At 41.0% G+C, this 23,720-nt stretch overlaps 1 protein-coding gene and 1 pseudogene across 2 annotated transcripts; one reads left to right on the top strand and one right to left on the bottom strand.

The window, feature by feature from the left end:
* Positions 1 to 1,005: 1,005 nt before the first annotated feature.
* On the bottom strand, positions 1,006 to 23,440 carry LOC103718446 (pentatricopeptide repeat-containing protein At5g48730, chloroplastic). Of its 2 annotated transcripts, none has more exons than XM_008807275.4 (4): positions 22,831 to 23,440; positions 4,792 to 5,198; positions 3,425 to 4,154; positions 1,006 to 1,661 (listed from the first exon to the last, which is right to left on the bottom strand). In XM_008807275.4, the coding sequence occupies exons 1-3, from the start codon at positions 23,266 to 23,268 to the stop codon at positions 3,434 to 3,436; spliced, it is 1,566 nt and encodes a 521-aa protein (XP_008805497.2). In that variant the 5' UTR covers positions 23,269 to 23,440; the 3' UTR covers positions 1,006 to 1,661; positions 3,425 to 3,433. The 2 variants fall into 2 exon arrangements, with proteins under 2 accessions (XP_008805497.2, XP_008805498.2); XM_008807276.4 differs by having other exon boundaries at positions 3,425 to 4,151; positions 22,831 to 23,438.
* On the top strand, positions 11,276 to 13,405 carry LOC120105585 (annotated as a pseudogene).
* Positions 23,441 to 23,720: the final 280 nt, after the last annotated feature.

Genomic DNA, 23,720 nt, shown 5'->3' with positions numbered 1-23,720 from the left:
TGGACTTTGATATATCAGGTTGCATGTAATGCATTCAAAAGTGATCACGACTATGAGCAAGTCCATCCTGTGATACCCAATTCTATAGCATGGATAGAGAATATGAGAATCCATGCAGACATATGTTTAGTCCCACATTGGTTATTCGTTGGATACATATTAGATACTTATACAGGATCAAGAAATATAAATAATACCTTTTAGCTAGCTATTTTGGGTGATATCATCGGTTGTGACAAATGGCATCATAAAGACATGATCTATAACCTATGTGAACTAGCAGATCCTGCGGCACAGATTTATTAGAGCTGACCATAGGCCGATCGTAGTACTTGCGATTAGATTTGAATATATTTAAACTCTTACTCTGACGAGGACATCATGGCTTGAACAAGGTGTGTTTAGCCCTATATCAGTTATTCGTTGGATGGATGAACTCAAATAATACTTTTCGACTAGCCATTTTAGGTAAAGTCCTGAATTGTGATAGAAAAAGGACAAAAATATTTTGTGCATATTAAGCATCTCGCATTCTTGCAATACTGTGTAGAGAACTTGCTTGAGTTATTAGATATGATAAATGCACTCGATTTAACATTAAGAGTAATTAACAACTTGCAGTTCAATTTTGTAAGACGCGTTCTGCTTTTTTCTTTTTATCTATCCAGCCCTGTTGAACACTGCCTAAATGAGGCAGTAATTGTGAGTTTATCATGTAATAAGGCCACGCAACTTCTAAATCCGCCAAGTAATATCGTTTTAAAGCAGGACTGTAATTTTACTTGTTCTTGATTGATCATTTATACATTGCATAGAAACTTTATATGCATATCTGATTTTAGAAACATCACAATTGCATATCTGATTTTATATGCATATACTAAAAGAATCATACCATCCTATTGGATAGTCTTTTCAAAATCAATTTTATGATACTTTGAATCAATTAATAGATAAATTATAGAAAAGAAAAAACTACTCAGCTCGCGTGGGATACATGTCTAATTATTGCCCAAGTTTTTTTAATATTTTTATTATTTAGCGAACGGTGACAAAAGTTGCAACCATTTCTGACATGACAAAAACAGAGACACAGCCCTAACCGAAAGAAGCGTAGACCATTCTAGACAAACTCGAATTATACCAGAGCAGAAGACCTTGGGCCAAGATAAGACCCCAGAACAGCGGCCAAGCCATCTTACAGACATATCCACCCCACCCCATGTCACAGGATGTTAAATAAACAAAACAGAGCTCCAAGCAAAAGTTCACATAACAATTATAGAACCCTCTCCCAGAGCAGAGTTCCCTAGAAAAAAAGCAGTATCAAACTCAGTTACTGCGCAAGATTTTAATCTCCATTCACCGTACAGATGTGGTGGATTGTGATTTTAAGGTACGATCAGCCCCATCACCAACTGGTGCTCCATGAAAATATGCATGAAGTGCGACAAGAAACTTTTGTCTGGTCACCTCGTGAAGAAATGATGAAAACAGGTAAAAGAAAAAGAAGCTTTTGGAAGTTTTGAAGATTAAACAAAATGATGCTCGAGACACTTTTCTCTCTGGTCTTTATTTTATATTTGAAGGCCATTGTCTTATAGATCAAATTGGTCTCCATTCTACAGAGAGCCAAGGAATGGGAAGGCAAACGCCACATCCTGCAAGAAACATCCATATGAGAAGAAAAGTTTTGCTGATGGGGCACAATAATAAAAAAATTCTAAACTTACAGTTAAATAAAATTGTAAATGTTACTGGTATCTAGGTCAATTAAAACTGGAACAAAGCAGCGAAAGCACAGGTTTCTCCAGTTTTGATTGAACTTTCTGGCCACGAAACATTTTGTAAGCATATAACCCTGTGCTGCAATTTTTGGACGCATGGAAAGTCTAGATCAAGTATATAGTTGATAAAAACCATGGGAATTATAAGTTGATAAAAGATAACTGACTCCCGATAAAATTCAGTCCAATACATCAAGATAGAAGAACCAAGGACTTCAAAAAAACATATAATCCATTAATTTTTATAGCTATATGTACTAAATATCCATATTTTTTTCTTAATTCTCCTCTACAATATTTATATATTAATACCATATATCTTAGGGATCCACAAAATTATTTTGACAAACTTCTCATAATTCAAGATTAATATAGATGGCTACATGAATATAAAGTTATGAAAATATGTTTCTTCATTCAATATCAAGAGAGCACAATTTGTCAAGAATGAGTGGACTGAGAACTGTGAACTTAAGGTCTCCCAAACCTGAACTGACCTAACCTATGAGCAGATATTTGTGATCCAACCTTCAAACCTTTCCTAGTGCTTGAAGGTATAGTAAAATGGTAAAATTCCTCCATTATCAAAAAAGAAAAGGGTAAAACTCCTATCCCGAGAAATGGCTTATATCCACTATCCATCTGCCTAAAGCTTGGATTTCAAGGTAGCAGGCTGATGTCTAAGCCAACAATTTTTAGACTCTGTTTACAATCAATGTTTAGACCCATCTAACAGCCTAACATCCAACCAAAAGTCTGACTTCTGTCAGAAGTCCAATTAGAGCAAAAGCCCTAATAAACCCCTGTAGCAATGACCTCCTCAAGTATAATTTAAATAATTTCTTGATAGAAAATCACAGCCAGCCATCAAATACTAATCAAAGTTAGTTGCATGCATCATGTGTAAATTCAGCATCACTCACATAAATAAAAGAGTATGGCAAAAATTTCTTAATCCAAGACAGTAATTGGTTGACGGGAGTATAGAAACTTGTTACACATGAATAACATGTAATGGGATTGTAACCATTTTTCAAAAATTACTTCCATTTAACTAATGCACGTGTATCATACTACTTGAATCACACAGGTTGAGAATAAAAAGAATGATAGCAAAATACAGTGAACCCAAACATTAGATCGTGGTCACAACTTATTCTTAATTACTCTTAGTTTAATCACATGCATTTCAAAATTATTATGAAGCATCTTTCCTCCATATCTTCCACATACAACTGATCCTCCATATTCTCCTTATCTAAAATTTGATGGATTAAACATTAGATGATTCAAATCTAGACACAGTAAATACAGTCGATCAGCCATGTTTCATCCGTGCTATAATGATTATGACTGCAAACCATGGTAGAAAGCCCTGTCAGTCTGCCTATATTTAACATATTAGAAGTTTCAATGCATGATCGAAACAAGAAATAAAAAAAGCAGCAGCAATTGCTAGCTCTCCTTAAATTTGAATTAAATTGCACAGATGGAGCCATGGTGAATAAAACATGGCAAATCATCAATCCTTCCTTTTCTTTTAGAAAAAAAACAACATACAATTTATTACTTCTGGCACTAAAGAGCATAAATAATGGAGTACTCAATTATACCACAGAAAATGTCTACTACTTCACCTTCAGTGTTCAAGCTTGTAAAGTAGCATCGTCCACCAGTGTGGCAGTCTGTACTCTGCTGATATTGCGAAGATCCTGAACATGATGATTATCAATCCCTCTGCTGAGATAAGCCTTAATCATGGTGCTGTAAGTTATCTTGTCTGGTGTACAGCCTCGTGTCTTCATCATTTCCAGCACCCCCCTCATCTCTGCCAAGTACCCAGCCCTCCCATATGCATCGATCAAGCAGTTGAAGAACACAGTATCTAACATCACATCCAAGTTCTCAATAAATCTTAGTAGTGCTTTTATTTTATCCAGATCCCCTGCCCTTCCATAAGCTCTAACAAGTGAACAGAGTGTAACACAATTGGGCTTGATCCTTTCAGACTTCATCAATCTAAAGATATACTCCATCTGCTTCAGGTCTCCTGCCCTCCCAAATGCATCAATAACCACGTTATAAGTAACCACCGACCAGGAGAAGTAGTACTTCTGCATGTATTCCATCACAGCACCCATCTTTTCATACTTCCTAGCTTTGCCATAGGAATCTAGAAGTATGTTGAAGGTTTTGATGTTGGGGGAAATGCCAGAGTTTTGGAACTTGTCATAGCACTTCTCCATTGTCTCAATTTGCCCGCTACCACCAAAGGCTCGGAGAGTAGCATTCATAGTCCATACATCAGGTTTGCAATCATGGTTAGAGAGCATTTCCATGAGTGTTGACTCCATCTCCCAAAACCTTCTTGGAAAATAGAAACAAGAGATGACCAACTGTTGCACATGTAAAAAATGATTGCAGAATTGAACTAAGTAAATGCAAATATATGATAAAGAAGATTTGCCATGCATACAAGTTTAATTCTATTAGTCCATATAAACTTAAGCTAAAAATATCTTGTTCTCTTTGATGCACTCAATGGTTGGTTTTAACTTTAAACCATTGAAGACATTTGCTGTTACCAGCATAGTTCCGTTATATTTTCCAAGTGTAAGCAAAACGACTTATCCTCTCCTTCAAGTGCTAAGTGGTTGATCTGAGGCATACACTCCATTAGGTACTCTACAAGATTTGGTAAATGGATAATTGACTTGGAAAGGTACTTTAATATTCAGTCACCCACTAACCTAACCAAGAAACTAAAGTTTTGGGAAACAGTTAAATGGAAGGTCAGTAAACTTTGATGTTTCTGATTTCCAGCTATATCCAAATATGGAGGCAATTAGCGATGTAATTCAACTGATGTGGGCATGGATGATGGTGGAAAACATGGGTTATTTTAGCTTACTGTTTGTGGCAGATGGCAGTGGGCAAAAAAAAAAAAAGAACTGTTAATGTATGAGAGGGAGAGATCAAACTGAATAAAGCAAGAGTAATATACCTGCCTGCTTTTCCATAAGCATCAATTAGTGTGTTGTATGTGATGGTGTTAGGCCTTATCCCCATGCTCTCCATATCAGAAAGCAGAATCTGAACTTTGTCAAATGCAAAGACTTGCAAACAAGACTTGATGAGAATGGAATATGTCTGGACATCAGGATGGCAGCCCTCAGTAATTTTCATCTTGTTGAGCAGAGAGAATGCTTGGTCAAAGAGGCCACTCCTACTGTATGCTGAAATGAGGGCAGTGTATGATTCATGGTTTATGATGCAACCTTCATCAACCATGGTTTGGAAGAGTGCATGGGCCTTTTCAGGCTGTTTGCATTTTCCAAGCATGACAATGAGTTTAATATATATGCCAATGTTGGGCCTGTACCAAAGCTGCTCACGGAGTAGTTCGAACACCTAAGTCATCCAACAATAAGAACTTTAAGAAACTTTGAATGAAAAGGAGAGGTGTGTAAAAATACTCACCAGGTACTTGCTTATAGTTATTTTACATGAAAACCTTGTAGCATGAGATGCCAATTGATGAGGATAAAACAATCTAATAGATGCATAGACATAGAGGTGCACAAGAACACTCAACTGTTTGCAACTCTATAAATTACGCTTATACATGGAATGAAGATATTATTTGAATTTATACTAAACAAGGTTCACCATCTAGATACCAGACACCGTGCTGATATTATGTTGGTATAGTGTTGGTATGCCCAGTACCACAAGAAATAGAGATGCAAAAGTCAACATGGACATCATTGGACAAGCAAAACCACAAGAAATTACACTAGAGTTGATGAAAAGAGCATTCTTACTTTGATCATGCCATATGCTTAGCAACAAATGTGAGGTATTTTCATCAAACAGGGAGAACAGACTACATTAAACATCCAAATTAGTACTAGAGTTGACAAAAAGAGCATTCCACTGATGGGATTTATAGAAAATTTATATAAGTCCTTATAGAAATAAAATATGATTCAATCCCTAAGATTAAATAATAATTTAAAACAGCGTATGCCGTACCGGCCCAAACCGGACGGTATAAGACGTACTATACCCGATACGCATGGTGTACCAACACTCGGTACGCCAAAAAAATTTCGTACCATACCATACTGACACTGTGTTAGTGTGGCACCAGTACGGAGTCCGATATCGAGATGACAAACCTTGATTTAAACTAAACTAGGCTTGACTCAATAACTTTCCAAAGGCATCTAGATGGTGCCAAATCAATCAGATCCATCTGCAGGTTTGGATGTTTTTTGACACAAATTATAGACCTTGAAATCATCACAAATCCTATCGCTTAACTGCAGCTACAAAAATGTAAGTGGCAATGAGCAGCTTGATAAATCTGTTAAGTTCTATAATGTGATTGAGCATTCAGGTGTGAGTATATAGAATATTTTCAATTTTTCAAGCGAAAAGGTATATGCATATTAACTTGAGAGGGGAAAAGAAAACACCACAAAGCTCCCCCCGCAAACCCCCCCCCCCCCCCCAACCTGCACATATGCTCTAGCAACTCCCCTTGAATTGTCATAGATTTGACTTTTCTTGAGTACTGAAATCAGGAGACTACATCTAACTTCAATGAAGAGATCAACAATCTAATCAACAGTGAAGAGGTACCATGAGGGAAAAGATCCAGAATATAATAATGCTAGGAACAATGGCAATCAATCTTCATGATTTGTCCTCTCCAACAGAACAAAAGTTTTAGCAATCTAAAATAAATTATACTACTGTTTTGGTAAAATGAACTTGGACCAATATATGGTGATAGAAAAGTTTGCAAGTAAATGGCAGAACCAAATAAACTATGTCGCCGTGTTGGCCACGGTGCAATACCTATCATCTAAACTAGATTAAAGATAACCTCATACTTTCTGGTCATCTAAGAGATTGTTGAAGAATCACAATTGAAGACAAAAAAACCTACCATTCAATTAGATTTATAAAATATCATCAAAGAGTCAACACACAATGCTCCACAAATTGTGTGAATGATGTAGCCTTTTGCAAGAAAAGAATTATTACATTTCTTAAGTGGTCATCAATAAACAATATAGTGAACAAACACTAGAGAATGGCATCTCCAACTTTAAACAACCTAGGCAACACCAAATAGCTTATGATGAGACAAACTATGGACCAGCTAAACTTATGTATTGGAACCGGAAGGTGGCTACCCATCATGAGATCCATCAGACAAAGTTCAAGAACCAGCAAGATAGTCCTGAATACTAATCACTTATTTGATTGATAGTTTGATACTGATCATATCTTATTATGTTGCCTTCTTGACGCCTAGAATAATATAGCAGCAGTGGGACCTCTGCAGACTTTAAGCATTTCAATCCCAAACACCTAGACAAAGAAGCTAAAACTTGAGATTCAAAATTCTTTACTATTTGCTAATTTTATTAAAGACTTGATTTTCATGACTGATAAATATCTAGATCAACTATATGGCGTTTACAAGGCAAAATGAGTCAACTAAGAACTCAAAATACATTACTAAAGTTAGCAACTTCTCCGATCCCACTTTCTAAATTCTACTCCTGTAAGTTTTTCACTAAAAGGTTTCCAATTTAAAGAACCCAAAGAACATGTATAACTAATACTCATTAACATATTGAAGATTTAATGTGAATTCATCAAGTAATTTATTAGTTAATCATTTTTAGTAATATAAAGCAAGCTGCAACAGATGTCGTGTTGGGGGTGTAAAGTACAGCACATTTCATTACCTTTACTACTCAACTATATACATAGTGTTATCAAGATTTCCAAGCTTTTGCGGAGTCTGAATATTAAGGTTCCTTCAGTACACACCCTTTACAAAAATTGGCAATTCAATGTGTCAAATACCATTGGAACAGGATGGTATGGATGTATCGTTCCAGCAAATTTTCAGAACTGGTACACAGTGTGCCGGTATAGGATGAAATCCTGTACCGTGTATTGATAGTTGGTATATTACTATTCCATCAAAAAACTGGTACTAGGTTCCAGTACCAGTATGTGAAACCTTGCTTGGCATCATTTACAATATACATATTTGTTCTTTCTTCAACATGCATGTGTTGAAACACAAGCCTAAGTTGTGTGGAGGTCATGGGTAGTCTCTATAAAACTCTTATAACCAAATCTAGACCATATTCTCATACTGCACCACGTCAACTCTAACAGACACAGTCACAAAATAACAATTTGCTCACATATGCGAATAGTAAAGCAAGTTGATCTGCACATGCTAGACACTAGCATACTAGTATAACTTCAGCTTATGCAAATTAGTTCTTTTATACATCAATAATATGACCCACTGTTTCTTCAAAATTTAGACAAGACAATGTTATATGGACATGAGGATGAGTTTTATGTACAGGTGTATGCTAGGTGTCTCCATTTAATCTCCAAGAATTTACTCAGCTAGAGCCATAATGAAGTGTTAGAGAATAGTAGTCTGATTCCTAGTGCATCAAGGATCATGGTGTATCTTCGATCCAGTTCCCTAATGGAAAACAAAGGAAGGTAGTCCGATAGGGCTTTTTCCTAGTGCATCAAGGATCATGATTAGGATCAGTTAACTCAGCAACAAAAAAGAAGCGAGGGCGAGCTTAGGCTACCAGTGGCACACTTGCTTCAAAAATGCCCGGTTCACCTCTAAGGTTGGGTCATACTTGACTCTATCTAGGTTTGGTCGACCTAACCTTAATTAAGGAGTGCATAACGCAACCCCAGAGAGACAAGCATGATAGGGCTAGGTAATAGGAATCAGGTAGTGAAGCAAGATTGAAAGCGAAGTGAGTAGCAATGATTGAAAATGCAAGGGTATAGCAGGAAAAAGAGGAAGATATTAGGGCAAATTTGAAGGTTTTCTACCACATCGGGTGACAATCTTCAAAGACATTTATTATGGAATCAAAGGTACACTAGGACTGCTTAACTTGGCAAATTCTTGAGTTGAAAAAATGAATGAAACTCAAACTAAATAAGCTCGCTTTTCCTCTTCGACAAGGCTCTTGATTGACTCCTTATGGTTAATGTAGAAAAAGGGACTTTGACCTCACTGTGATGAACTACTCCCACCTGAGGAATGAGGCTAGGAGACCGATGGTAGTCTGGCGAGTAGAACAACCGACAAGCCAAGAGAGGGACATCCACAAATCAAAGAAGGGGAGTCTTGTAATGAGTCATTGAATCTTGGGTTGAAGCTTCTTTAGATGGAAGTACAATGCATGGAGGAAAGTGGAGAATGGGAGGCCTTAGACTTCCATTGTTGTTCCGGCAAGGACAAGGTAGGGCAGGAACTTCGCCAGCAAACTCCACACATCAACCTAGAAGGTGAGGTCATATGCCAAAACCAACCTTAGTGAAAGAGTTGAAATCATTTTTAGGAAAAGCTTGCTACTTGAGAAAGTTCTTACTAAGACTAGAAGCCTTATCATCCCCTCTTATGGAAATACTAAAGAAAAGGTGGAGTACAAATGGCAAGAAGTCCATCCACAAGCCCCAAAAACCAAGATTCGCCGAATTGGTATTAGACGGGATACTAGTTGGTGATTAGCTCGGTATGGTATGAATCCATATGGCGTCTTTCCGAGGCATACCGATATAGGGAGAATTGGAGAGGGAGGGAGAGAGGGAAAAGGAGAGAGAGGAAAAGAGAAAGAGGATAGGAGAGAAAGAGGGAGGGAGAGAGAGGGCTTAAAAGCCCTCATTGAAACAAAGACCCTCTGTTTCATTTTGATACAAGAATTCCTTTTTTTTTTTGCTGATTTTGATGTGGCCTTTTAAGCCCTCTCTATCTCGACCTCTCTCCCCCCTCCCTCTCCTTTTTCTTCCCTTCCTCTCTCTCTCTGTTTTCTTCTCTTTTCTTCTCCCTCTACCTCTCCCTCCGTAGGAGCTCGAACGCATGGTAGGACTTCCTTTTCGAACAGATGGAATGAATCATGCCGATAACCAACCGGTCCGGTCTGATAATGCCCTCAGTTTGGCATGGTTAAACAGACCTTGCTAGAAACTGCTTAACAACAGTCAGACAGGTAGGTAATATTGGGGTGAATAAAAAATTTTAGGTAGTGCCAGATCTAAGTGTTGTCCAGGTGAGTATCCTATAGTAAGAGTAGTTAAGAGCCTTGTAGACCATCCCCATGGGGCAGTACAAGCAAGTGGAAGAGCTACAAGGAGTAAGAGAAAAAAGCTATAATGAAGAGGAGTCAAAGCCATAACTTGTCTTAATCTTAAGGGGTAAGAGTGAGGATCTTAATGTTATTTTGATGTTTACAAAGCCATTGAGGCCATATGGAAGTGCAAATACCATTAACTCTATTGATCAAGTATACAAACACTCAAGGAAGAAAGAAGCGATACATACTCAATACATTCATGATACACTCTCCTTCGTTTAAAACAACACTCAAGAACTCATCTAAGAACTTGAGAAAAAACCTAATTTTCAGTTTGACAAAATTAAGAGTGAAGTTTTCTAAATAAGGGGCAATTTTGTCTTTTTACAAGTCAAAAAGATGAAACTTTCATGTGCCATTCATCCTAAATTAATTGCGATGTCATTTATTGCTTTAATGCGCTAAACTAACCTTAAGATGCAGAAAATCAGGGTTAGAGTCAACTCCAGGAAGTTTGGAGTCGACTCTAATATATTTGGCACGCTATAGCACGTTGTGGCACACCTTGGAACTTTTGGCACAAAGTTGGAGTCGACCCTAGAAGAATTGGAGTAGGCCCTGGCAGATCTGGCACGCCTGGCATAAGCTTCGGGTCGACCCCAAAAATCAGCACTGTAGCTTGAGTCGACCCCAACAAAGTTCCATCAGAAATCAGCTCTCTGGATTTTCTATCAGAGTCGACCCCAAGGGTCAACCCCAGCTAAGGTCGGGTCGACCCCAGCCTGAAACATCAGAAAAATAGCTCTCTGGATTTCCTGTCAGAGTCGACCCCAGCTAAGTTCGAGTCGACCCCACTGAAGCTCGAGTCGACCCTAGGAATTTTCGAGTCGACCCCAGCTTGGAGCAACAAAAAACTGCTCTCTGGATTTCTTGTCAGAGTCGACCCTAGGAAAGCTCAAGTCGACCCCAGCCAAGCTTGAGTCGACCCCAAAAAAATTCGAGTCGATCCGAGCACAACTAACAGCATAATGGCTAGTTCTGCAGAAGTACAGTTCAAAACTCCAACGGCTATAAACGGCTAGTTTCTTCAATCCAACGGCTAGAAACAGACTTTTAAGGATTGGAAAAGTATTTAAGAGCCACTATTCATCAGGAAAAATGATCTTTTGCAAAATCAAAGAGAGCTTTCAAAAGAAAAGAAAATCCAAGAGTTCTTTATTCATTTGCTTTATTCAAAATTCTGAAAGAAGGTGGTTGAGCAGTTTTCAAGTATCTTCAAGAGCTCTACCAACCCCTTAAGGAGTGAAGCAACCTTGGCAAAGAAAAGAAGAACAATCTACAAAGCGATAACTATTTTCTTATCTCTTCTTTAAGTGCATATTTGTTTTATTTGCTCATTTAGGAGCTTTAAACCTTTTATCTCTTACTCTTTGTAAGATTTGTTGGTGAGCCCGTAAAACCAACGGTGTAGGTTGTTGGTGAGCCCGTAAAACCAACAGTTAGATTTAATTGGTGATCCTGTAAAACCAATTGTAGGATTTTTGGATTGTGAGCCCGGTAAAACAATCCAACTATAATCCGAGGGATTATAGTTAATTTCCAAGGAAACGATTGGGAAGTGGACGTAGATGCCTTGGGATGCACCGAACCACTATATTTCTTTTGTATTTGCATTGTGTTCATTTTGCTTCCACTGTGCTTATATAATTAACACAAGTCAAACTACTCACCCATCTATCAATAAAATTTAAGGTCCTAAAAATTTAGAAAATCCAATTCACCCCCCTCTTGGGTTGTTATCTTGGGCAACAAAAAGTTATCACTTTAAAGTGAAATTGTTAGTCTTAGAATAGTCCCACAAATAGAGCTAGGAAAACCTATGCACACAAGAAAAGTGCTATGGCCAAGAACTAAAGGAGGCCAATGACTAAAGAGCATGGAATAAAACACTCTTCAACGACTACTTCCAATGCCCCTAAGATCCTCAGAAAGGCATTGCCCGAATTTGGAGCACAAATAATAGTTGCCTTTCACAAAGCTTGGTCAACCATCTATGAGTATGTTCTCAAAGAAAACAGAGCTCATAATATCGGGTGAAGATTCAATTGAAGAAATCAATGAAATCATTTGGGCTAGATATGGGCACAAAGGGAATCCAAAAAAAGTAATGCTCATTGAAAAGCTATGGAAATAGATGACTGGTATGAAACTTAAAATTATTGTAATAGATCAAAATGTAGCTCTTGTTGCCCTAATTTGCTGTCTGGTTTTTTTATCATGGAGTAAAGAATTCCATCCTGTCTCGGCACAGTGTCAAGCCCGATCATATCGCATCCTGCTTTTTATTTATAGAACATCATATTGTTGCTTTGAGGAACATTTGTTTGTTCCATTCATATTCAATCAAGTATTATGCTGAAGGAAAGGAGGACCCGTTTTGCATCCTTTGAAAGAAGATCTTGTGGGTCACCTTTCCCATGCAGCTCGTCCTGTGATCATAGGCATTCTTCTTCTTCTTCTGCAGCCTCTTGTAGACTTTCTAAATCTGGTGTTCCATCCACCAAGGACACCGAGTGGGAGGAGATCCGTTGCCATGTGTGCATGGAGCACCCTTACAATGCTATTCTCCTTCTCTGCTCCTCCCGAGAGAAGGGTTGTCGCACTTTCATGTGAGACACCAGCTACCACCATTCTAATTGCTTGGACCAGTACTGCAAGTCATTTTTTGAATCCCAACCATCTCGACAGGGTGCCGAGGGTCAACAGCCGGCAAAGCTCTTGTGTCCTCTGTGTCGTGGGCTCGTTAGTGGCTGGACCATGGTGGAGCCTACATGCCAGTATCTCAATGCTAAGATCCGTGGATGCTTGATGGAGTCCTGTGGGTTCAGCGGGGTTTATGGCGAGCTAAGAAAGCATGCTAGGAAAGAGCACCCCTCTGTGTGTCCATCGGAGGTCGACCCTGAACGAAAATGAGATTGGCAGAGGTTGGAGCAACAATGTGATCTTGGCAACCTGTTCAGCATATTTTGGTTGCCCATCAGTGGAGAGGAGGATGGCATCGGCGTCATCGGGAATGATGAAGAGTTAAGTGGCAGTACAATCCCATTTCCCTCGATCACAGTTTTTTTGATTGTATAGGTGGAGTACAAATGGCAAGAGGTCCAAAAACAAGCCCTAGAAACCAAGGTTTGGCGAATTGGTATTAGAAGGAATACTAGTTGGTGATTGGTTCAGTATGGTATGCATCCATGTGGTGTCTTTCCGAGGCATACCAATATAGGGAGAACTAGAGAGGAAGGGAGGGAGGAAAAAGGAGAGAGGAAAAGAGAAAGAGGGTAGGAGAGGAAGAGGGAGGGAAAGGGAGTGCTTAAAAGCCCTCATTGAAACAAGGACCCTCTGTTTCATTTTGAAACAAGGAACTCTAATTTTTTTTGCTGATTTTGATGTGGCCTTTTAAGCCCTCTCTATCTCGACCTCTCTCTCCCCCCCTCCCTCTCCCTCTCTCTCCCTGTCTCCCTCCCTCTCCTTTTCCCTCCCTCTCTCTCTGTTTTTCTCTCTTTTCTTTTCCCTCCACCTCTCCCTCCGTAGGAGTTCAAACGCATGGTAGGGCTTCCTTTTCGAACAGATGGAATGAATCATGCTGGTAACCAACCGGTCTGGTCTGATAATGCCCTCAGTTTGGTATGGTTAAACAGACCTTGCCAGAAACTACTTAGCAACAGTCAGACAGCTAGGTAATGTTGAGGTGAACAAAAAATTTTAGGTAGTGTCGGATCTAAGTGTTAGATAGGTGAGTATCCTATAGTAAGAGTAGTTAAGAGCCTTGTAGACCATCCCCATGGGGGCAGTAAAAGCATGTGGAAGAGTTATAAGGAGTAAGAGAAAAAAGCTATAATGAAGAGGAGTCAAAGCCATAACTTGTCTTAATCTTAAGGGATAAGAGTTATCACTTTAAAGTGAAATTGTTAGTCTTAAAATAGATCCACAACTCGAGCTAAGGGAACCTGTGCACACAAGAAAAGTGCTATGGCCAAGAACTAAAGGAGGCCAATGACTGAAGAGCGTAGAATTTGCCTGCTATACTACGAGTTACACTAATGCACTGGGTATGGTCGAGAATAAAACACTCTTCGACGACTACTTCCAATGCCCCTAAGATCCTCAAAAAGGCATTGCCCGAATTTGGAGCACAAATAATAGTCGCCTTTCACAAAGCTTGGTCAACCATCTATGAATATGTTCTCAAAGAAGACAGAGCTCATAATATCGGGTGAAGATTCAGATGAAGGAATCAATGAAATCATTTGGGCTAGATAAGGGCACAAAAGGAATCCAAAAAAAGAATGCTCATTGAAAAGCTATGGAAAATAGATGATTGGTATGAAACTTATAATTGTTGTAATAGATCAAAATGTAGCCCTTGGGGCCCTAATTTGTTGTTTGGTTTTTTTATCACAGAGTAAAGAACTCCATCCTGTCTCGGCACAGTGTCAAGCCCGATCATATCGCATCCTGCTTTTTATTTGTAGAACATCAGATTGTTGCTTTGAGGAACATTTGTTTGTTCCATTCATATTCAATCAAGTAATATGCCAAAGGAAAGGAGGACCCATTCTTCATCCTTTGAACGAAGATCTTGTGGGTCACCTTTCCCACGCAGCTCGTCCTATGATCGTAGGCATTCTTCTTCTTCTTCTTCGGCCTCTCGTAGACCTTCTGAATCTGGTGTTCCATCCGCTAAGGACACAAAGGAGTGGGAGGAGATCCGTTGCCCTGTGTGCATGGAGCACCCTCACAATGCTGTTCTCCTTCTCCGCTCCTCCCAGGAAAAGGGGTGTCGCGCTTTCATGTGAGAGACCAGCTACCACCATTCTAATTGCCTCAACCAGTACTGCAAGTCATTTTCTGAATCCCAACCGTCTCGATAGGGTGTCGTGGGTCAACAGCCGGCAAAGCTCTTATGCCCTCTGTACCGTGGGCTCATTACTGGCTAGACCGTGGTGGAGCCTACATGCTAGTATCTCAGTGCTAAGATCCGTGGCTGCTCTATGGAGTCCTGTGGGTTCAGCGGGGTTTATGGCGGGCTGAGAAAGCATGCTAGGAAAGAGCACCCCTCTATGCGTCCATTGGAGGTCGACCCTGAACGACAATGAGATTGGCAGAGGTTGGAGCAACAACGCGATCTTGGTGACCTGTTCAGCATGTTTCAGTCACCCATCGGGGGAGAGGAGGATCGCATCGGCGTCATCGAGGATGATGAAGAGTTAAGTGGCAGTACAATCCCACTGCCCTTGATCACAGTTTTCTTGATTTTTCAGGTGGAGTACAAATGGCAAGAGGTCCATCAACAAGCCCTAGAAACCAAGGTTCGCCGAATTGGTATTAGAGGGGATACTAGTTGGTGATTGGTTCGGTATGGTATGAATCCATGTGGTGTCTTTCCGAGGCACACCAATATAGGGAGAACTGGAGAGGGAGGGAGAGAGGGAAAAGGAGAGAGAGGAAAAGAGAAAGAGGGTACGAGAGGAAGAGGGAGGAAGAGAGGGCGCATCGAAACAAGGACCCTCTGTTTCATTTTGAAACAAGGATCCCTAATGTTTTTTGCTGATTTGATGTGGCCTTTTAAGCCCTCTCTATCTTGACCTCTCTCTCCCCCTTCCCTCTCCCTCTCTCTCCCTGCCTCCCTCCCTCTCCTTTTCCCTCCCTTCCTCTCTCTCTGTTTTCCTCCCTCTCCTTCTCCCTCTCCCTCTCCCTCTCCCTCCGTAGGAGCTCAAACGCATGGTAGGGCTTCCTTTTCAAACAGATGGAATGAATCATGCCAGTAACCAACCGGTCCGATCTGATTATGCCCTCAGTTTGGCATGGTTAAACAGACCCTGCCAGAAACTACTTAGCAACAGTCAAACAACTAGGTAATGTTGGGGTGAACAAAAAATTTTAGGTAGTGCCGGATCTAAGTGTTGGCCAGGTGAGTATCCTGTAGTAAGAGTAATTAAGAGCCTTATAGACCATCCCCATGGGGGCAGTAAAATCAAGTGAAAGAGTTATAAGGAGAAAGAAGAAAAAGCTATAATGAAGAGGAGTCAAAACCATAACTTGTCTTAATCTTAAGGGGTAAGAGTTATCACTTTAAGGTGAAATTGTTAGTCTTAGAATAGATCCACAAATAGAGCTAGGGGAACCTGTGCACACAAGAAAAGTGCTACGACCAAGAACTAAAGGAGGCCAATGACTAAAGAGCATAGAATTCACCTGCTATACTACGAGTTACACATTAATGCAATGGGTATGGTCGAGAATAAAACACTCTTCGACGACTACTTCCAATGCCCCTAAGATCCTCAAAAAGGCATTGCCCGAATTTGGAGCACAAATAATAGTCGCCTTTCACAAAGCTTGGTCAACCATATATGAGTATGTTCTCAAAGAAGACAGAGCTCATAATATCGGGTAAACATTCAATTGAAGGAATCAATGAAATCATTTGGGCTAGATAAGGGCAGAAAGGAAATCCAAAAAAAGCAATGCTCATTGAAAAGTTATGGAAAATAGATGACTGATATGAAACTTATAATGATTCCAGCTAATTTTCAGTGGCCTTTGACCAACTAAAGGAGTATTTCAGCTCATCACCTCTCCTTACAAAGCCATATGTTGGAGAAATGCTTTATCTATACTTATTGTTTCTCCTTCCGTTGTAAACTTGGTCTTGGTATGAGAAGAAAAAAGATGTTAGAAACCGATCTACTATACAAGTTGGATTCTATAAGATGTCGAGATAAGGTATTCCAAGTTGGAAAAGATGATCTATGCCCTCATCATCTCAGCTCGGAAGCTCCAGCCATATTTTCAAGCCCATTCAATCACAATCCTAACTGACCAACCAATGAAGTAAATTTTGCAATGATCTGAAAATGCAGGTCAGTTGGCAAAATAGGCAGTTGAGCTCGGGGAGTTCGACCTTAAGTATCAGCCACGACCGTCAATCAAAACACAAGTGTTGGTGGACTTCTGGTGGAATGTACCATTTCCGAGGAAGATCCTCCCGAGTTCTCCAAGAAAAAGAAGACTACCAAGCAGCCATGGATCTTACACGTGGATGGGTCATCAAGCTCGAGGGGCAGTGGGGCTAGACTTATACTTACCAGCCTAGATGGACTAATTACAGAGTATGCATTGCGGTTCAAATTCCCAGCCTCAAATAATGAAGCTGAATATGAAACGCTTATAAGCAGGCTCAAGGTTGCTAAAAAGCTCGGTGTTCAGCAATTAGTCTTCAACGACTCATAGATAGTTGTCAGCCAAGTGCAAGGAGAGTTCGAAGCTCGGAGTCCGTCGATGATCAAATATTTACAAAAGGTAAAGGACATCAATTTGGTCTTTCATAACTTTGAGATGCAACGAATTTCTTGAACAAAAAATGCAAGGGCTGACCTGCTACCAAAATTGGCTACCTCGGAGACTGCCGACCTAACTAAAGCCACATATCTCGAAGTTCTAGGATGCCAAGCATCAAAGAGCCTGAGTTCGTGATGAACACCACTATCAAATGTAGCTAGATGGATCCTCTCATCGACATTTTAAAGGATGGGAGATTGCTTATAGATTGGGCTAGAACTCGCCGAATAAAGCGTCAAGCCTCCCATTATGTTCTTGATGATAAGCTATATCGGAGATCATTTTCACTAGCGCTCCTCAAGTGCCTCTATCTGATCGAGGCAAATTATGCACTTCGGGATGTACATGAAGGAATCTGTGGTGATCACCTTGGGGGCAAATCTTTGGCCTACAAGATTCTGCGACAAGGATATTACTGGCCGACCTTAGTGTAGGATGCAGCCGACTTCGTCAAGAAATGTGACCCATGTCAGCACCATGCAAGCATCTAACGACGACCAACGGTACCATTAACACCGATCAACGCCTATTGGTCGTTTGCACAATGGAGAATCGACATCCTCAAACTTTTTCTAGTGGCAACTAGGCAGCGCAAGTTTCTCATCGTGGCTATGGTTACTTCACCAAATGGGTGGAAGCCAAACCAGTAGCTCAGATTACCGAGTGGCGGAAGCAATACGACTAAGGATGTATAAGCTAGAGCATCTCAACAGTACTCCGATCCTTCGGACTTGAAACTCCGAGAACCTACGTATCTATTACCAATAAGGTTCATTGTATTCCAAGCTCATTTCTAATAAAGATCTTGTTATATATCTATCTTTCAGATCGGGCAACTATGACTAGCATGTTCGACTCAGATAAAATAAGGGACACCCCATAGACGCTTGGGCCCCGACCTAAGACTTCCGAGGTAAGGATAGTTCAGTAACAAAACCGACTACTCCCATGTAGACACCTTGGATATATCCAAGACCTCTGTAAGCCGAGCTCATAGAATCTGAAGCAGATCTAGAAATGAACTCCGAAAAATTATATGAAGAACCCAAGATTGGTTAGGGATCCTCGCCGGCCCTCTGATCGAAATTAAGCCTAAGAGGCATCAAAAGAAAGAAGGTTCGATACAATGAATCTAACTCAAATAAGAAAGTAAGTTATGCAAGTACAAACTAAAATCAAGAACTTGGAGAAATTCCTATTTTCATTACTTTTAGAAGTTTATACATAGACCTCGGAATACCCGAGCAAAAGCACAATACACTAAGCTCGGTAAACCTGAGTGAAAACAAAAACAAAAAGGGGAAAAAAGCTTCATTCCTCGTCACTGTCGTCTTCATCTTTGTCGTCCTCTTCATCATCGAGGTCGATCTAAAGGCTACTGAAGTCCATCTCCGGATAAAGTTAAAGGACTTGAGCTCGGCACTCTTCGAAGCCTTTCGCAAAGGTGTCGGTGGCATTCTCAATGGACTCCACTTTAAACTATTCCAAAGAGAGAAAGTCCTCGACGGCTTTAGCAGCCCTCTCCTCCGGCTTTCAAGCCATCTCCTTGGCCTCGACAGTTTTCTGCTCGACTTGAGCAATTTTTGCAGACAACTCTATTACTTTCTCCTCAGATGCCAAGAATGCCTCCCTGCCTCGAAATTGTGACCGTCTGAAATCATCGCGCAAGCCCGTGTGGCTGAGGCTTAAGCTTTTGCCGATTCGACCATGTCCTTGGCCTTCCTTGCTCTCTCTTCAACTAGCCAAGCTTGCTCCTCTGCCTGCTCGAGATCAACCCTTGATTTTGCTTCAACCTCGGCGGCTTTTTGCTCAGCAACTTTCCACTTAATCTCAAACTCCGAACCATGCCGCCTAAGTGATACAATCGCCTCATGCATAAAGCTGATCACATGGGCATGCTGAAAAGAAGAATAGTTAGTAAATTGAAGTAAAAGATGGTGAAAATTTACAAAACAGAAGCTTACCCGAACAACCGAGGTGAAGGCTCCATCGATCAGGTCACTGACTTGGAAGGAGTGCATCATGCTCTTGTCGGCATGCAGCTGTATAGCTCGGACCACATCCTTGGCCACCTGAGGGGTTGTCAAGGCCAAATCAGACTCATTGACAGACCACCTCGAAATGTAGACCCTGGAAGAGCAAGCCGAAGAATCTGGTGTAGGAGCTAGAGCTGAAGGGTTGTCTTTCATTGGAGTAGACGAAGTTAGACCAGCTTGTGCCGAGGTATTAGCCTCGGATGATGATGGACAGAAAGAAACAACAGCAGCAGACGACTGCGCGAGGACGACCCCCTCCCGAGGAGCTAAATTAATGGGTGACATAATCTTGACCTTGGGGTCGAGCTCAACACCCTTTGTCCAAGGTGCTGGCACCTTAGGAGCACAGACCTAGACAACAGAGGCCTTAACTATTGCTTCAATAGGAGCTGAGGAGAATTCTCCCTTCAACTTATTCTTCTGAGCGGTTTCACCCCTATATGGCATGGTTGCTCTCTTGTGCATGGCCTTGCAGATCAGCGCCAGATCGATCTTCATAGCTGCAACAATTGCAAAGTCGCAGACAAGTTATATAGGAACATAATGCCGAGGAGAAAAGATAAAAATTTTGAAGAAATTTGCCCTAAGGATCGGCTAGGCTTAGACCAACATTACTTAGTGTTTCCTTAGACAACAATTCTTGTAAAGGAGGAATCTTAGATTTAAGAAGAGTATCCAAGGATCCTTGATCTCCAAGGTCGGTTTAGAGATCTCCGAGGCGTCCTCCATAGGATTTCAAACTAGTATGGCTGCTTGGAGGAGACAACAAAGAATCTCCCTTTCCATTCGTGAATGAAAGAGGGAGTGCCTTGGATCACCTAATGGCTTTTTCAAGAAGAGAAATACCACCGATTGCTTTTCTGGGGATGCCTCTTCAGAGTAAAGCATCCCCAAAAAAGAGAAACTGAGGCTCGGACGTGATAAAGAAAACCAAGAAAAAGAAAACCTACAATGACCGGCCAGGAGTTCGGAACCGGATGGGTCGGGATGAGGCTATAAACCCTTGTCAATTGAATAATGAAAGGGTGAAGAGGCAGTCTAAGCTCGGCCCTAAAAGTTTTCTCATACAAGTCGAGCCGAGATGGAGGAGGATTCGTCATCTGGTCTTCGGGACCGACAAGCTCAAAAGTGAACTCGGGAGAGACGAAGTGCTGAGCATGGAGCAAGTCCATGTCCTCTTGGGTGAGGACCGGCATCTCATAGTCTGGGTCAGATCGGACTTTGGGCTCAGACTCACTTGGAGGTGAGGATTGTTGAGCTCGAGGAGGATGGTCGGACAACCAACTCCCTGCTGAGACCTCGATCTCAGCCTCACTCATGGTGAAGAAAATATAGAAGAAAAAAGAGAGAAGCCAAGAAGGAAAAATTCGAGCAGCCAAAAGCAGAAACTTGCTGGTGATCGAAAGAAACCATGGAGTATGCCGGAGCCGGAGGAGAGGAACTTTGCTAGAGAAGCGCCTAGGAGGAAGCTTGAGCCGCTTGGGAGGCTTGTGGAAGAAGCAAGAAGTGTGAAATGAAGGAGGGGGTTACCCTTATATAGGGGTACGAACGACCCTGATTAAAGCAACGGTTCGACAATCCGAGCTGATTCATCCACGTCTCAACTCGGGATACGACGTGAATGATTCACCCAAATCACCACATTAATAGCGCCTCAAAAAGTTTCTGCAATAATGACATCTCAAGACAACCCTGATATATAGCACTTCAAGAAGATCAATTGAAGCATTAAAACTCCCTTCCAGATGCCTTGCCTTCGATCAAGATGACGATACAACTTCTATCACCCGAACTAAGATTTAGTTCAGCCTCAGAATTAGAAGGCAAGTAATGGAAGAAATATTGGACATCTTGATCTCGACTTAGACCGACTTTCTTGATTTTGGTATTAACCGAGGTGAACAACTTCGGTGAAAACCAAGATCTACTCTACTCGTGCTAATAAAGACTAGCAGTTATGGCGACACTACAGTCAATGCATGATTAGCGTAATTGCCTCTGCATGCTGCTCCCACGGGATGGTTACCACATTGTTAACGTGCAACCAACAGTTACCTTTATAGTTAAGGCACATCACGCCAAATCAAGTAACGGATCAGTATTCTATCCTATATAAAGGAGTGGCTTAGGGATCCTCAGGTAAGTTCATTTGGAGACTTTTCTCTACCAAATCTCTTCCTTCCATACTGTTGCCCTATCATTTTACCTTAGGCATCAGAGAATCCCCTGCTAGAAACTTTCGAGCAAGCAGACTTCTTACAGGTCATCCTCGAAGGTGACCGGTTCTTCTTCACCTCAGTCATCTCATTCAGTCTGATTCTCACCAACCTCAGAGCAAGCCGAGCCATGCTCCAAACTCGGTTCAGGATTTGGCAGCAATAGTAACATGTACCATGAGTTCATATTCCTCCCCTCTTCTTTGTTTTTCAATCATCCTTTGATATTTACATCATTACTTATTATTTACTTATTTTTTGAACTTTTTATTTCCTCTTGAAAGGATGCTGTTGTTATAGCTGCAAATCTAAAGTCACTCCTGCTGCATTAGATTTACATTCCCTTCTCTTTAGGGCCTTTAGGTTTATCCATATATTTCAGCTGTGATTAAAATGTACAAATAGCACGAATCCAACAGCAAGCACACTGGAAAAACATGTAAAGATTGTCTTAGACAGTTTACCATGAATCCAGAAATTTTCCCATTTTAAGGAATGTAATGAAAGAGATCAAGTGGAAATAGATTACTTGCAAAAAGACAACAACAAGCCAAGAATGTACAAATATAGATGGCATCTACTAGAAAGTTCTGCTTACTCTCAAATCACATCAGATGACATCCTTCATGATATGCCTAGCATCATATCCAATACAGGAAAGATAAGAATTTCTGTAGTGCATACATGTTCATTGGAGAAAGCATCCATTGGATCCTCAATAGAGAACATGAAATAAATTTCCTATAGTTGCAGCTACGCACCTTTAAGGGATGTAAAATCAATGGTGTACTAGATTTTGAATCTCACAAAGAACTTGAAACTTTTTTTTTCTCAGGACACCTTATTTTTTCAATAAGTTCCTCAACTAAATGAAAAGGCAACATCATTCTCCAAACAAATTTTCTCCTTCCATCAACCTACTCTGCTACACATCATATAACATCATTTACATTCTTTTATGTTAAAGTATAAGCCATTGTCGCATCAATAGCAGGTCGGCAGATTAGCTGATTCACAGGATATCCCCCAACAAGCAAATTGTTAAATTCACAAATACTAGAAAGAAGTGCATGCATCTACGAGAATCACAATTTTCTTTTGCAAGCAGCAAATTTCACAAATACAAAGCACCAGCATGAAATATACCTCCAAAACAAAATTGTTAGTAGCTAACCCAACGAATTCTACTCATTTAAATGTTAACAGCCGCAGAAGGAGGGGAACAACAAAGAGAGAGGACCTTGAGGGCGGATTCCCAACGGAGGGTGGTGATCCTCTCGTGGAGGGCCTCGAGGACAGTGCGTGGGAGAAGCTTCTTGGAATTGGTTGAGCCCCCTTTCTTCTCGATGATAGCTTTAGCAGCCTCCCTTCTCAAGATGACGGAGATCGCCTTCTTGGAGGCGATCCTACGGCTCACCTCCTCCCTCCTCTCCCTCGCCTTCTCCTCGTCGCCGCCACTGCTGCTGCTCGTCCTCTCGGAATGGGACCGCGCTGCAGCCGCTGCGACAACAGTCGCGCCGGGATGCTTCTTCTTCTTGTTCTTCTTTACCTCCTCCTTGCTCTTCGTATAAATGTAATCACGATTAGTGGTAGCAGAACAAGGATAACGAGAAAGGGGGAAGGGATTTGGGGCGATGCAGCGGTGGGATGTTGAGAGGGGTGGAGGAGCAGCAGCCATCGAGCTCCCGCCCCTGAGTTCGTTTTGTTTTGGTAAGTGGAAGAGACCCGAGGGCTTACACCAATGGGGGACCAGGAAGTGTTCTGGTACGGAGATATCTTTCGGAGTTGGGAAGGGGAAAACCAAGCGAGGAGCAGAGCCGTTTAGAATTAGACCGGTCCACCGATTCGCAGTACGATGTCGCATAAGGCCCGGGAGGTAGAGGTGCTTCCAAATATCCACCCCACGACCAAAAATCCCCGCATGCGCGCATGAGAAGATTTACGCTATCCTATCGCACCCATATTAAAATAAAAAATTGAAAAAATAAAAATGGGACAGAACTTCTTTCCCTAACAAAGTTTGTTCATCTAGTAACTTAAAAAAAAAAGTGAGGCTATTCCTCCATATCCTTCTTTTTTTTTTCTCATCAAGTCATTTTTTCCTCTCAATCCATCCACGAGTCCTTCCTC

This window comes from Phoenix dactylifera, unplaced genomic scaffold (assembly GCF_009389715.1).
Source record: "Phoenix dactylifera cultivar Barhee BC4 unplaced genomic scaffold, palm_55x_up_171113_PBpolish2nd_filt_p 000315F, whole genome shotgun sequence".
NCBI classification, from domain to species: Eukaryota; Viridiplantae; Streptophyta; class Magnoliopsida; order Arecales; family Arecaceae; genus Phoenix; species Phoenix dactylifera.
Note: the sequence above shows the minus strand (reverse complement) of the source record. Positions and strands in the feature narration are given on the sequence as shown.

What these genes read in the sequence shown, in the direction of transcription:
- LOC103718446 (XM_008807275.4), bottom strand. Translation starts at nt 23,268, where the DNA reads ATGGCTGCTGCTCCTCCACCCCTCTCAACATCCCACCGCTGCATCGCC. An exon ending in GTTGGGAATCCGCCCTCAAG is followed by an intron (nt 5,199 to 22,830) that starts GTCCTCTCTCTT and finishes TGGATGACTTAG; the next exon opens with GTGTTCGAACTACTCCGTGA. An exon ending in GCTTATGGAAAAGCAGGCAG is followed by an intron (nt 4,155 to 4,791) that starts GTATATTACTCT and finishes CTATTTTCCAAG; the next exon opens with AAGGTTTTGGGAGATGGAGT.